The sequence below is a fragment of the Pagrus major genome, chromosome 10 (genome assembly GCF_040436345.1).
Source record: "Pagrus major chromosome 10, Pma_NU_1.0".
NCBI lineage: Eukaryota > Metazoa > Chordata > Actinopteri > Spariformes > Sparidae > Pagrus > Pagrus major.
In genome coordinates, this window is record NC_133224.1 from 24,738,621 (window position 1) to 24,753,291 (window position 14,671).

At 42.6% G+C, this 14,671-nt stretch overlaps 1 protein-coding gene across 1 annotated transcript; it reads left to right on the forward strand.

The window, feature by feature from the left end:
• The first annotated feature begins 255 nt into the window (after positions 1–255).
• On the forward strand, positions 256–4,736 carry gba3 (glucosidase, beta, acid 3). Its single transcript, XM_073474417.1, has 5 exons — positions 256–446; positions 1,449–1,676; positions 1,788–2,593; positions 3,095–3,218; positions 4,468–4,736. The coding sequence occupies exons 1-5, from the start codon at positions 392–394 to the stop codon at positions 4,668–4,670; spliced, it is 1,416 nt and encodes a 471-aa protein (XP_073330518.1). The 5' UTR covers positions 256–391; the 3' UTR covers positions 4,671–4,736.
• Positions 4,737–14,671: the final 9,935 nt, after the last annotated feature.

Genomic DNA, 14,671 nt, shown 5'->3' on the forward strand with positions numbered 1-14,671 from the left:
TTAGTTGTGAGGAAAACGTTTAGGGGGAAAATCGAAAGACTCAGACTATGATAAGACTAATAGTAGTTTTGGATGATTGTTATTCATGTTATTTACCCACAGCATTCAAACTGCGCAACAGGACCAGAGAGACGCAAAGAAAAAGCGTGTTAGACAATTGTGTTTTGAGCTTGCCGTGGTTTGTGTAACGATTTACGTGACAACCGTCACGCCACCTAAACGTCGCATCTCGGAGTCTTTCCTGGTTGTGGGATAGTCAAGGCTGCGTTGTTAGACTATACGAAAATGTAAACTTTGATTATAACATTTCTATGAAACATATACATCAGATAAGCACAAGACAGTAAGGCATTAGAACCGGGCTGATTCAGTTTCCTGACACTTGAAAAACATGTTCCCATGTGACTTTGCGTGGGGAGCGGGAACCGCAGCGTATCAAATAGAAGGTATGTAAACAAAACGACGACATTAATGAAATGATGATTACAGGGTGAAGTGGACACATACTCACCAACACAGTGCAGTCTAATGTAATACATAGCCCTACTACAAAGACTTAAGTTAAATTAGGTAACAGTACTGCTTTCGTTGAGCCCAGAACTTTGTTTTTTGAATAAACTTTATCAAATAAATGCTCTGTAGTGCTTATCGTGTATTCAGTATGACAAAGAAGACTAGTTTGTGGTGATATTTTATTGTAAGTACTGAATTGTTGCTTTTTCAATGCAATAACACGAGCCACATATTTTCTAATGAAGTCCAATTCACTAAACTATCAGAAATAATTAGATACCACTCTGACACACTGAACATGATCGGCTCCAAAATGGCTTTATTCATTGCAGAAGCTTTGTTTTATATTGCACTAAGTAGTGCGGCTACCTGCACAGCTACCTGAGCTAACAGCTAGTAGCTACAGTCATGCATGTATATACAGAATACAGTTAGCAGCAATTAGCAGTTACTCTGGTGATATGCCACTCCCGTGGGAGTATGAATTCAAAGTGGCCAATTCTTACATATTGCACCTTTAAACTGCACAGGTGTTCATAATATTGTGTCCACTCCCTGAAGATGGCACACACCAAGACACAAAGCACAAGCATTTTTTTTTAAATACCTGAGGTTGTGTTCCTAAATGTCATTTGGTGTTCATTTATAATCAATATAGATCTTTAACTTTTACTATTGGAATGATATTGATTTATTAATATTGAATTGTACTAGCTCACAGGTCACCCTTACCCAAAACTGACAAAAATCAACAGACAGTTACAGCATTTATAATAGAAGACAAAATACAGCAGAATTTAAACAGCTCCTACTGGAGATAAGTAAGCCCACAGACACACTTTAAGCCCTAGTAGAAACACTACTGTCTTTTTTTTTTTTATGTCACCATCCTCCAAACTTTTATGAAATGAAACAACCTATTTGTGCGCATTGAGGTGGCTGGCAGGCAGACGGCAAGGGACCAAGTATCTGGGACACATTTTGTCACGAGAAAGGCGCCAGAGTGTTCGGGGAGCAGGATGGAGATGTGGGCTGTAACAGCTACGAACTGTGGGAGCAGGATCTGGAGTGTATCCGGCAGCTAGGACTGACGCACTATCGCCTGTCTCTCTCCTGGGCCCGCCTCCTGCCTGATGGTACCACACGGCATGTCAATCAAAAAGGTATTCCCATACACACGCTACATTTGTATCTAAAACAACAAAACGGAATAAGCTGTGTTGCTGTTTTACCCTATTACCTTATTACAGCAGCTCTGTTTGTCTGCCCTACAGGTGTGCAGTATTACAACAAGGTGATTGATGATTTGCTGGCCTGCAATGTATCACCCATGGTCACACTTTACCACTTTGACCTGCCTCAAGCTCTCCAAGAGCAAGGTGGCTGGAAATCACGAGATATAGCGGCCATCTTTGACAGCTATGCAAAGTTTTGCTTCCAAACATTTGGTGATCGCGTCAAGCTTTGGATCACCATTAACGAGCCCTATGTGTGTGCCAAATTGGGCCATGAAGACGGCATCCATGCCCCGGGACTAAAAGAACCGGGGGTTGCTGCCTACCTGGTGGGCCATAACATGCTGCGTGCCCACGCCATGGCCTGGCACAGCTACAACTCCTTCTACAGGACAGAGCAGGAGGGTGCTGTGTCTCTGGCCATCAACAGCGACTGGTTTGAGCCATCAAGAGCAGGCTGCACTGAGGATATCTCTGCCACTGAGCGCTGCCTTGCGTTTACACTAGGGTGGTTTGCCTGGCCTGTGTTTGTGACTGGAGATTATCCAAAAGTAATGAGATCTGCCATCGACACTCAAAGTGAGAAGCTGGGGTTCAGAGGCAGCTCACGACTGCCCTGTTTCTCAAAGGATGAGCCTGGCATTTTGGGCACAGCTGACTTCTTTGCGTTGAACTACTACACGTCTCGTAAGGTGAAGCCAGGAGGAGGAAGTTGTGGAAAAATGCTGAGTATGAAGAGCGACCGAGATGCAGAAGAAGTTTTGGATCCTTCCTGGCCTATTTGTGGTGTTTCCTGGCTCGCTGTAGTTCCCCATGGCTTAAGGAAACTCCTCAAGCACATCAAGGTAAAACTCTAACTACTGACTCATCTTCTGGGTAATTTTCTATGTCATGTTTTCATTACTGAAAAGTGCCTCAAACACATCGTTTATTTTGACTGTGAATTCAATCCGTTGAAATGTGAAGTCATTTTTCTTTTTCTCTCTTGGCATCAAGCTGAATTGACCAACAGGAAGACAAATCACCTTCAACCAAACGAGGAGAACACTGTGACATTTGTTTAGTGTCTTGCTATTGATTTTGTATGCGGTAATCTCCCTTTAACACCTCCAGAAACACATTGATGCTTCATTAGTGCTGTCACATTGAATGAAACAGTTACTTTGCTGAAAGTGTTTGCAATTGCAATTTCCTGCTGTTGTGACTTGTCACAGGCCATTAGTTTGAGCTTGGCACCGTTGAAATGCAGCTAAACGGTACGGCACAGACCGATCTGTCTCTCCCTGAAATGCCCTGACAGCTGAGATGCCTTGTTTGACAATAATATTTGCCCCATGACTTTCCAGGACACTTTCAACAACCCAGCAGTCTACATTACAGAGAATGGCTTCTCGCAGGTGGGGCCACTGCAAATTGAGGATGCCCAGCGCTCTGAGTTTTACAAGGAAACCATCTTGGAAGTGGCTAAAGGTGAATCTGCACTTGAAATAAATAAATAGCAATTAGCAGACAATCAAATTATTACCTTTATTCAGCATTTTAGAAACTCTCTACATAACATTTTGTGTCGGTCGTGCAGCTGCCAATGAATAACTGCCTTACAAATTGTCCTTTGTAAAATTAATCCTATTCAGGAGGATCACATATGGTCTGTTATACCTTCACCTGTCTTGCAGTTGGGTGTAAATTTGTCAGAAACCTGGGATACAAAGATTGGTTGGTACACCATCAATTGGTTTTAAATAACATCTCTGTTTTGGTACAAATCACTGATAAAACCTGCCATCTGTGCACTTCGGGCAAAGTGTTATTTTCAGAATCCTTGGCTCAGGTTGTGTAAATTTTGATGAAATCTGGGGGGATATTTAAGTACATCAGTAAATAGGTCAAGTTCAAGATGGTGGAAAAACAAAAATATGAATGTGCAATAGATTTTTTTTCTTGATTCATGAAAACAGAAGAACATTATCTTTCTTTAAATTATTTTTATGATGTTTTATTTTCAGACCATAAGGCTTAGGAATTATTGCCCGCAAGTGAAATTGTTTGTTTTGGCACCACCCTCTGGCCAATCTGTGTATTTTTTATTGCCAGAAATATTGAAAGCTGTCTACCAAATTGAGGAGCAGGAGGATTTATGGTTTCTGTCAGATGGCAGAGCAGTCATTCAAAGGGAGATAAAGGAGAAAGAGAAAACACAATTTTAGGCCATTTGGCTAGGTTACATACACATACTGTATAATATCGAAGACTGTAATTGGAGCTGGCATGAGATAAGAGGCCTTGCCTTCTATGATTGTCATTGAAAACACAGTCAATGCATGTTTTGCCAAGATGCTTGAAGTTGATGAGCATGAAACTAGCCGACTGTGCTCTCAAGGGGTCGACCGATATGTTTTTTTTCAGGGCTGATACTGATTTTTAGTAAGACAGATAACCAATAATTGGAACCTATATATATTTGCAGTAAAAATAAAAATCTTAGAATCAAAGTTGAGAATAACCAGTGATGAACTGTGACTAACTACAATTTACTGTTACTTAAGTACAATTTTGAGGTACTTTACTTGAGTATTTCCATTTTCTAGTACTTTAAAATTTCACTCCACTAAAGTTATTTAACTTTAGGTACTAGTCATTCTGCATGTGGATAACTGCATACTTCTGTTAAAAAAATACTAATTCAAATCTACAAAATTAACTCTGTGTTCTTGTATAGCAATACAAGAAGATGGGGTCAACGTCCGTGGATATTTTGCATGGTCCCTGCTGGACAACTTTGAATGGGCTGATGGATTCAGTGTTCGTTTTGGATTGTTCCACGTGGATTTCGGGGACGCAAAGCTAAGCCGAACCATGTACCAGTCTGGACGGGAGTATGCCAAGACAATCATCAAATACAAAGGAGGTCGATCCAGATAAGAAGACTGTTATACATTCTTAATAAACAAGCAGCTCTCGCTCAGTGTAGATCTGAAATTGAATGCATTTTATTGTCTCTGAATTTCTTTCCCCTTTTCGAAAATGTTCAGGGAAAAAGTCCAACAAATAGGCTTACTTGGCTGCCTTTATAGAAATTCTGACTTCAGCAGGGGACGTGAGGACAAGGAGTGTTAAGTCGATTCAATGGAATGCAAATTAGTATTCTGTTCTGCCCAGTACCCAGTCAGTCTGTACAAGGAGGTTTATGAAGAAGGGAGAGTCCCTCACTGAGAGGGCCAAGACAGCTGCTGCAGACACTTCACAGGGCTGAATGTATTTGTCAATGATTAAATGAAGTATTAAGGGTGTTATCATCTTGGAAAACAGCATTGTTATGTGCCTGTATGCATCTTATGTGTTTAGCAATGAAGCAATGCAGTTTGGCAGTCTTTTTAAATGTACCTGTGAGAGTCAGGTGAGTGTGTCTGTATGATACTTTGCATTATAGTCTGAAGTTTCAGGTTGACTGGAAGGTTGAAGGCTCCCCTGATATTTTAGGGAAAATAAATCACACATTATGCGGTCCATTTGGTCATCCTTTTCATATTTGACACACAACTCCCGTACCACCTCACCTATCACATTGGAAAGAACCCATCAAAAAAGAAAATCAACTCAGTTATTATAATGCTGTCGGGCTGCATAAAACACACTCCAGTAAACTCGGCCGAGATGCCAGCTGAAAGCAACAGATGTCCTGCCACAGGAAGAGAGCGCAATGCCATTTGTGTTCCACGGACAGCTGCGCAAACTCTCTACTTAAAGGAAGAAAGGATGGAACAAGGCGAAAAGCCTTCTGTTGATTCTTTGTGCATACTGTGGTTAAGGTAGGATTATTTATATGGAGTGCTGAACAATGCACTTTTGATTTGCAGGGCAGAGAGAGCCACATAGGGTTTGACATTAGTGTGTCTGAAAGAAAATGGCTACTGCGGATCATGTGTTACGTTTTTAGGTTCAAGTTTAAAGAAACATCAACTAAACCCAACTTCCTATCTGCTCTTATCAGTAATCAGAATACTGGAGAACTGGATGAGCAGTTTGATGGTGTCTATTTGTAAGCCTACAGTGCCACCTTGTGGATTTAAAGAGAACTACTGCTTTGAATTCAACAGCTCAGTGTGTCCTGTACTGCACTTCCCAACATGTCACACGATGTGTTTTGATTAATAAAATGCATCCTGTTGGTTTAACAATAAACAACTAAAACAGCTCCCTAACCACAATACATCATAGATTTACCACAATTAATATTCATGCTCTGAACGTGAAGGAACGTGTCATTTATATTCTGTGTTGGGAGACTTTGTTTGCATTAATAAGCATGGTGTATCGTGACATCCAGTTGGCTGTGCATACTGTTTTCAACAGATGTGAGTAATACCCTTGTGGCCCTCCTCCATCTATGTCAAGCCGAGTGAGATTCTCCTTTGTCTTATGATGAATAACAAGCTATTGTGGAAACATGAATAATGCCACCGCCGCTCGCATTAGAACTTCTTTTGCAGGCTGCTTTGAACGCAGAGTTGAACCACATCTCAACGCTAATGAAGTTCATCTAATGTCTGTGGCACTGAGAGGATGCAGGATGATGGAGACGCACCACAAAACACTCAGCGTTTACTGAACAGATATGCAACATGTCAGGTGGAGACAAAATCAAACATGTTAGTAAGAACTGAATATTTCCAATTGATTCTCTTACCTTTGTCAGAGACAAACTCATGACTAAAGAAGAGAATCAAGTTTCCCATGATTCATGAATGCAGCCAATATGAAACTGGATTCCCGGCAAAGACTTGATTAGTAATTCCACCGACTGTCTCCCAGTATTGATGGACTCCATCTTCCTCCATCACTGGCTAGCTGCATGGGTGAAAGAACCACCACTGCTGCTGAATTGATTGAATGAAATATGAGTGAGAAGTTACCCTCCACTTAGTGAATGTTGAAATTAGCCATTTGCGGGAGGAACCGAGGAATAATATGTGCCTATTGCAGGTTGGGAAAAAGCTTAAAACATTAATTAGCATTTAAATAATTCACTCCTCAAGTCTCTTTAATAGCCCAACTACGAATATTCAACTTCAATTCATTACAGCAGGCGGAATTTATTCTGATTAGCCCGTGATGTAGAAAGTCACCGAAGGAGCCATTTCTAAATGTGCTTTCCAATTAAGCGCCAAATATATCATGTGTATAGATAAGTTGCTTTTGACAATGAATTAGTACGTTTAATTGTAACATTCAATCACATTCACTGGCGGAGATTTACCCCGAGGAACATTCTGGCAAATTACCAAGAGGGGCCCATTTGTATTGGACCAAACTTTACTCATTATGTTTTGACAGGCACTATGAAATATTCAATAACTGGGAAATTCATTTACTTATTATGAATTAACTAGATAATTTAGCTGCTGATAAACTATCTTTATTGTGAATTATAGGAGGAAGCACAATCTTGTGTATCGGTGCAGTGCTTACAGGTGCAAAGGGTATGACTTCTGGCAAATAATTACCTTTTTCTATTTACTGATTACCCTCATATGCATATCCCCTGGAGAAATTGTATAATTAGATTGTTGCTTCAATATCAAGATGAGGAGACATCAGCCACTCCCTTCCTCTAGAGCGCAGATACAAATCTCTCTCTTCCCTCTCCTCTCCCTCTCTTTGTCTGGGTGTCTCAGTCAGCTGGTGAGGGACCCGAGAGAGGCCCCAAACCACCACTCAGCCTGTCGTTTTTTTCCTTTCTTTCTCTTGCTCTTATTCACTCACTCTCCGTAGCTCATCATCTTCCCCTCTCCTAATCGCATTGCTCATTTTCCATTGACAAGAGAGTATGAGGAGAGAGGGAGGAAGAAAAAAAAAAAAACAGCACAAACTTTCTAAATCCCATTGACCTACTTCACCAGACATTTCACTGGGAATTCATATTAGTGCAAAAGAGTTAGAAGAAGAAATGTTTTCTCATTTCTCCCTCCTCTCCATCTTCCTCACAGCCCCCCTCCTTCTTCTCTCTTTCTCTTTCAGCTGGAAGCCATTTTCCTCACATCCCGTATTTGATCCTGTATGAGCACTACAGTACATTATACAAGTGGATAAACGCCTTACCGTGGCATAACCAGCGGTTTGGAGCTCTGTCACCACTTTTGACAGTGGCGTAAGAAGCGTGACATCGGCGCTATAAAAAGCGCTTTGAAAGACCTCGTCTTTGATTGATGAATTTGGCGGCGGAGACGAGATTGAAGGGGATGAATATTGCTAGGCCTTGAAGACAGGAAGTGGAATTATGACAGACCCATACAGAGAACTAAAGCGGGGAGACGAAAAGAGAATAAAAAGAGAGAAAGCCAATTCAAATCTTTTTCTTTTAAGTCCCTCCCTGAGGGACTGCAGATGACCCTGCTAACGACTGTTGAAATTCTAACTCCCTTGAGTGTGATGGCGCCGCGTGATGGGAGGGGGTTCGCAGACCTGCCTGAAAAATTGAAAGCTCCTAGAATATTCAGCTAACCCTGTGCGCTCGGTTGGGGGTGGTGATGGGGGGGCACATGCAGAGATTGGTATTCAGGGTCTGTGTGTGTGGCGGGTAAGCCCAGCGGTGGTGGCAAGAGAGAACCCCCCTCCGTGTGCGTGTGTGTGGTGGCCAATGAGCCGAGCGCCGTGTCTCATGGGAACAGTGGTAGAAGTGGAGTGAACCTAAGTGTGGATGGGAAAGAGACAATTTATGGAACCTTTAGAACCGAAGTGAATATGGTTGTGATGGCGACGGCGTAGTTATCAGGCCCGGATCCAAGCAGAGAGACTAATGACGTGGATATAACCTCATGCTCCCAATATGCAAACACAATGTCATCAACAAAGAAGAGTGAAAAATTCATCTGCTCTAAATTTCCCCTGAAACTTTAGACAGACAATGGTTACCTGTAGGCCTTTCCTGGCAGAAATAATGAAGGGAATACAGGGGGCAACTTGCAGTATATCTTCATCCACATTTACCTTTTCCTCTGATGTTCTGCTTTAATCAAAAATGAAATGGGTGATTTGGTTTCGTACAACCTGGTTCTTATTTTTGTAGTTTGGACCGCTGTTGGCAAAAGTAACTAGGCACCATCTCGTGATGGGATCACACCAGCTGCGATGCCTGTCACCATGACTTCTCAGTAGTACTCATGGGTCAGACCACAGCCATCTTTGAACTCAGCCTTCATTTTGATCTCAACTACACACCTGTCAAGTTTCATAACTGCATCTTGCACACTTGGGACGCTATCACCTTGACACAAATCTGTCTACAACAGACGGACAGACAGAGAGAACGACAGACGGACATATAAACACCTGTCAAGTACTCCAAACTGCTTCTGTGATAGTTCTCAGTGTCTCCAAGACAGCGGCCCCCCTGATATAACTGTCGGCCAACCCACTGGCAGCCCCACTTGCAAGGGCATATGCATATTGTCCTTCTAAGTAATGATTGATTTATGCATAATTTGCTTGTATCTGATATTTAACATTAGGTACTATTTATTTACGGTAAATCAATAATGAAAATTAGATGAAAAGAGGAAATGCATATGGGTGGCCACCCTGAGATTTTCAGTGGGCCCCTCCATGAAAGATTTCTGGGGGCGCCCCTGCTCTAAGACTATAAATATAAACCAAGGGTGTACAACCCTCCCAGTGGTGGTTATACAAACACTTTTACAGATTATTACCCACATTTCAGTTATGCTCACTTTAAGTTTTGCTTTCAAATAACACAAGTAATTGTGCCGTAGTTACCTTGAAGTCGTCAGTATCTGTCTGTGTCGCGTCTCTCTTCATCACTCCATGTCATGGAGCAGCAGCAGGATACTAATTTCAAACTGAAGTAGGTCATTCCTAATGTGACATAATTAGCCCGCCATCCCCCACTTAGCTACTGTGTGCCTTGTTGTCCCCTTGCAACAAGCTAGCTTACATTAGTAAAAACAAAACATTTAGAGCTTGTAAATATTTGAGAGAGCTAGAGAGTATTTCATTGCAGGACCCCATTGGCTTCTGGAGGCAACAGCTAATGTTTTGGGGCTTCTGAAAGACACCCATAAGAATAGTACTTGTGTAAAAGTCTTAATGTATCTCATATGACATGTACTTAAGTATCAAAAGTAATTTTAAGTACAGTACTTGAGTAAATGTACTTGGTTACATTCCATCACTGATAATACCCGACACTGGTTTGGATAATTGCTAATTTATCCCTGGGTTATTGATATTCTGGCACACAACTGTTGGCTTGTTTACAGTCTGAGCACAAGAAAAGCAGTTTGGTGACAGTACATGCCACAATGCAAGCACAAATACAGTTGTGTGTGCAGTTTGTTCATGGAGTTTGGGGGGAAAAAGGCAGTCTATTTTCAGGTATTTCCCTGAAACATCTCGTGCTTCCTCTGGAAAACGGCGCAGCTCGTCTTTGATTAACTGCAAACGCTTTAGGTTCAGGGCCATTTCAAGAGAGAGCGGACGCATAGGGCGCAGAGCAACAGTGCGCGCGGACTAATTAACTCTAAGTGTTGTACGACATGCTCCCTTCTCACCCGTGTTGTCACTCAGGGTTTGAGTGGCGCTAATGAGAGAATTATCTAGCCTCGGACCCTGGTAATGCATTCAAATGAACACCAGCTGACCTGACTTATGAGATGGCTTTTTAATCTCACCACTTAATACCAATCAGACCTGCTTTCTCATGTGCCTACACTGGGAGGGTTAGGGTTTTTTTTTTTTTCTCCCACTGTTGATCTAAGGGAGAGCGTTAATTGTCTCGAATGACTCAAGGGCCTCTGCCGATGTTATGCAGAGAACCTCAGGTGTGCAGGATAAAACAGGTGGATATGGCTTCAGAAGTGTTTGCCGGGCATCAAAGTGAAAGCGTTTGGGCGCGTGTGCCTGCGTGTGTGTGCGTGTAAGCCCCTTATCATGAGAGCCCAGTTGAGGATTAAGAAGGTTAATAAGGTCATGAGTTTGCAACAAAAATCTGTGACATACAATGGAGCTTTGGCATTGTTGGATTACCATAATCATCGTACTTTGGTGCCCAAACCTGTGACTCAATTGTTGTGCTCGCAGTGCTTCCAGAGGCAATACAAACGTTCTGCAGGGGGCAGGTTGGGGGAATTTAATAATTACCTGCTAGTATTACCAATTTAAGCATTTATACTTGGGCAAATAAGCCCGTGTTTCAAATTGGATCAAGGTATTTTCGGTCTGTTGTCTTGCGAGCTTAAATGCAATGGTTTGTTTCAGCCAGACAGCGTTGAACTTGTGGGCAACATGAGCAATAAGCCCTTTCAAGTGTTTGGGCTGTAGCCGTTTTTGTTTTGCCAAGTGCTCGAGGTAACAAATAGCAGATCAGCCAGAGTTCAGGGCTGCTCGCAAAATGGTCGCAGCGTTTCAATGCCTTTCGGGGAGACTTTTATTGTTATAAATCTTGTGGCGTACTCTGAGCGTGTATGTTTGAGCGACTACGCTTTTGTGTGAGCGCAAGCTCGGGTACAACATCTGCTTGTGTAAACCTGCGAGGTTTAGGAGGCGAGTGCACTCGCTCCTCCTGGCCTGCAAGCATCCCACGCTTGCAGCATGCACAAGTGTGCCAGGATAGGGAGGAAAAAAGAAGTATTGATGAGTCTAATATGCGAGGTCTTTCCACCTCCCTGAAGTCATTAGAATCTATATTTTTATATTGTTCACAAGCAGTCAGGATTTGCCTGAATGAGGCCCAATTAAAAGGGATTTAATAGGATTTGCTTATTACTGATTCGAGGAGGCGGTTGAGATACCTTTAGTCGCAATTTCACTCTGCAATGTATATAAGTTATAAGTGAGGAATAATCCCTTTGGAGTGTTGTGATGTTTGAGGAGGAGGTGAAAGATATAATGCTGAAACTGCAATAATGACTGGATTAGGAACATTATTATGCCGTTCCTTTTGTTCCCTGTTATATACAGTACCCTGAATTCAGCTAGTGTGGATCAATGCAGACAGTATTTTGTCTGCTCTGCATGTGTGATCAAACCCAGTGTCAGAATATTGCTCTAATTATGGCGGGTGAAAAGTTTTGTCGCCATGACTTCCACACTGTATTCAATTATGTGTTACTAAGTTGGGTGCATTGTATAGCACATCTTTACATGCCACTGCTTGACAGCTAATTGTACAGCAGACAATAAGGATCAGCCGGTGTGCTGTGTCTTGTGTGTGGCAGACTTGCAGTTTTTGTCTCTCTATCTCGGCCCACAGGCCCATTGTCATGCAGTCGCTCAGGTAAGAGGCCCAGTCGTCACTCATCTGCCTGACGGCCGCTGCTATCTGCCCTGACGGTGACAGATGATGGCAGTGTGGGATGGGAGTGTGTATGTGTGTTAACACCAGACAGTGTGTTGTACCAAAGGGGGGTCCGTGGCAGGTAGGCAGGCAGCGAGGGAGGCGAGATGGATACCACCCCGACTGAGGGCTGGGTTAGAGGCCAGTGGGCAGCGCTGCATTCACTGACCGTGCCTGAGAGCAATACAGGGGCTATTCGGCACAGCAGCCAAGCAAGGACAACAGTGTTGGTGAGACGGATCAGTTGTCACATGGGCAGCGTGGCACTGAGGAGAAAGTTGGCAGAGGCTGTTAAAATGAAAAAATGTTGTGTGGTTCAAATTCACCAGTAGATTGGTAGAATAGACACGTAGCTTTACTGCGTCTCTAAATGAAACTGTGGTGTGGAACGTTAAGTGGAACGGAAGCTGAATTAATCTGTTTCACGTTGAGCAATAAACAAGCAAGAATGCTTTTATGTTAGCAAGGCCACAAAGATTCCAGGCTTTTCAGTGGGCACAATGAAATGTTAATGCTGTCCTTTCTTTTTTGTGAGGCAGCTCTCTTTGCCTCTTCCTTTTGTGTTTTTCAATGCTTGGCGTGTTTGGTAGTTTAAGTCTTCAACACTTTGCGTGTTCTCTGAGCAGACAGGACCGCCTCTTTATGGAGTTCTTTGTCCTGATTGGATAAAGTTGGCAGGGATACCATACCATGTCTTTTCTCTTTAACTGCATTAGCAGTGAGAGGAAAGACATGGGTTACTGCCCAAACACTCTGTAACAGTGATTACTGTTGGAATACAGAGCTATTTAACACTTTTTTTAAAAGAAAATAATGCTTACAACAACTTTAAGCACAATGGACAGATTTTTGACTGGCAAAATGGCACTGCAAAAATAAGAAAAATTAAATGAATCCAAAGTCTTTCTTGACTGTAATCTGCCATTGGAACAAGTGAAAAGTGTCTAAACATGTCACCAAAATGCTACTTTTTAGCTGATTGTGTTTTATATTAACTGCAATTAAATATTTTTGAAGAGAAATTAGACACTGGTACTTATAAGACGGGAACAAACAAGTGACATTCATCCAGCAAGTGAGAAAAGTAAAGAAAATGTGACACGGCTTACCTTGCTTTCGGGTTCATTATGTTATGATCATGTTCTTTCATGGTATTTCATTGAAATATGAACTACTTTTGGACTGTTGTGTATCTAACTTGATGAAAATAAAGTAGGTTTTCATACTTTTTCCCCTGCTTTCAAAGGTAGGACCGAAGAAATAGTGATTTGAGAGATCATTGCTCCAAAATGACAGATCCTCCTTTTAGGGCTATTTCGTAACACTTCAAAAAGCATGAAGCTGGTTTGAAGTGACCCGACTGTGCTGTTGCTGCCCTCGGACAAATGGGCATGGTTTCTTTTTGAACAGCTATAGTTGATATACTTTGCACACACAGAACAGTCTCAACAGACTATCTGAGAAAAGTAAACATCAAGCAATCAAGTGTAGTCATCACTAGAGTTTTTATCTGAAGACGTCTGGAATCCTGAATGCCAAAGTTGTGTATTTGTCAATGTGCGATCCATGTATGTACATAAATGCACGTCCATGCACAGGTGTAATATACAAACATGTGTGGACGTACGTATGAGTGTTCTCATGCCGTCCGGGAAGATCAATGCGTCCACATCGATGCTGTCTTGCCCTCCGCACGTGAAGTGAATGGAGGGGGAGGAGAAGGTGGCGAAGGGTGGGAGGAGAGCGGGATGGGAGGTGCGCACTAAATGGATGCGATGCAAATGGCACCAGAGGACATAGGAATCAATTTACCTTATTGAAACAAATGAGAGCAGCTCAGCCCTGCCACGGCGTGTGTTCTTTTTTTTTTTTTTTTTGGCCGCCCCCATTGTTATTGTAATTAACCCACCCAACCCAAATTCCTGACCCTCCCTTTCACAGACACAGCCAACCCCCTCAACAGCCCTGTCCATGGCTGCCTGGGGTCCCTTTTACCCTAATGAAAAAGCCTTAGAGGTGCTCAGGTAAAAATGTAGGTGCTGTAATGGTGATTCATGGCCCTGGGTGACATGCTAAAAGGCATGGGAGATCTGCCTAGGAAAGCATTTAGGAAAGGGTATTCCATGTGCAAGCGCCAACACCCCCACTTCAACAAACACACACACACACACACACACACACACACACACACACACACACACACACACACACACACACACACACACACACACACACACACACACAAAGACCCACCACCTGTAATGACTTACGGACATTCCCTGCTCCCAGTATGCTCTCAATTTTATAAACTCCCCACGCGCCACATTCATGGAATCCCAATAACCAAAATGGACTCGTTGGAATGACCTCGGAGGTAAGTGGCCAGCGCAATGCCTATTTCATATAGTGATGTGTGACGTCCTATTGAAAATTTGCCATTCTTTTGTTTAAGGCTAGCCCACATTGACGCCTGAGCTCTAATTCCCCAGTGTGGCATGGGCATTGTATAGGGGTCTTGGGGGGACGGATCAATAGTTAGAGAGAGCGATGGGGTCATGCTGGAATCGATGCA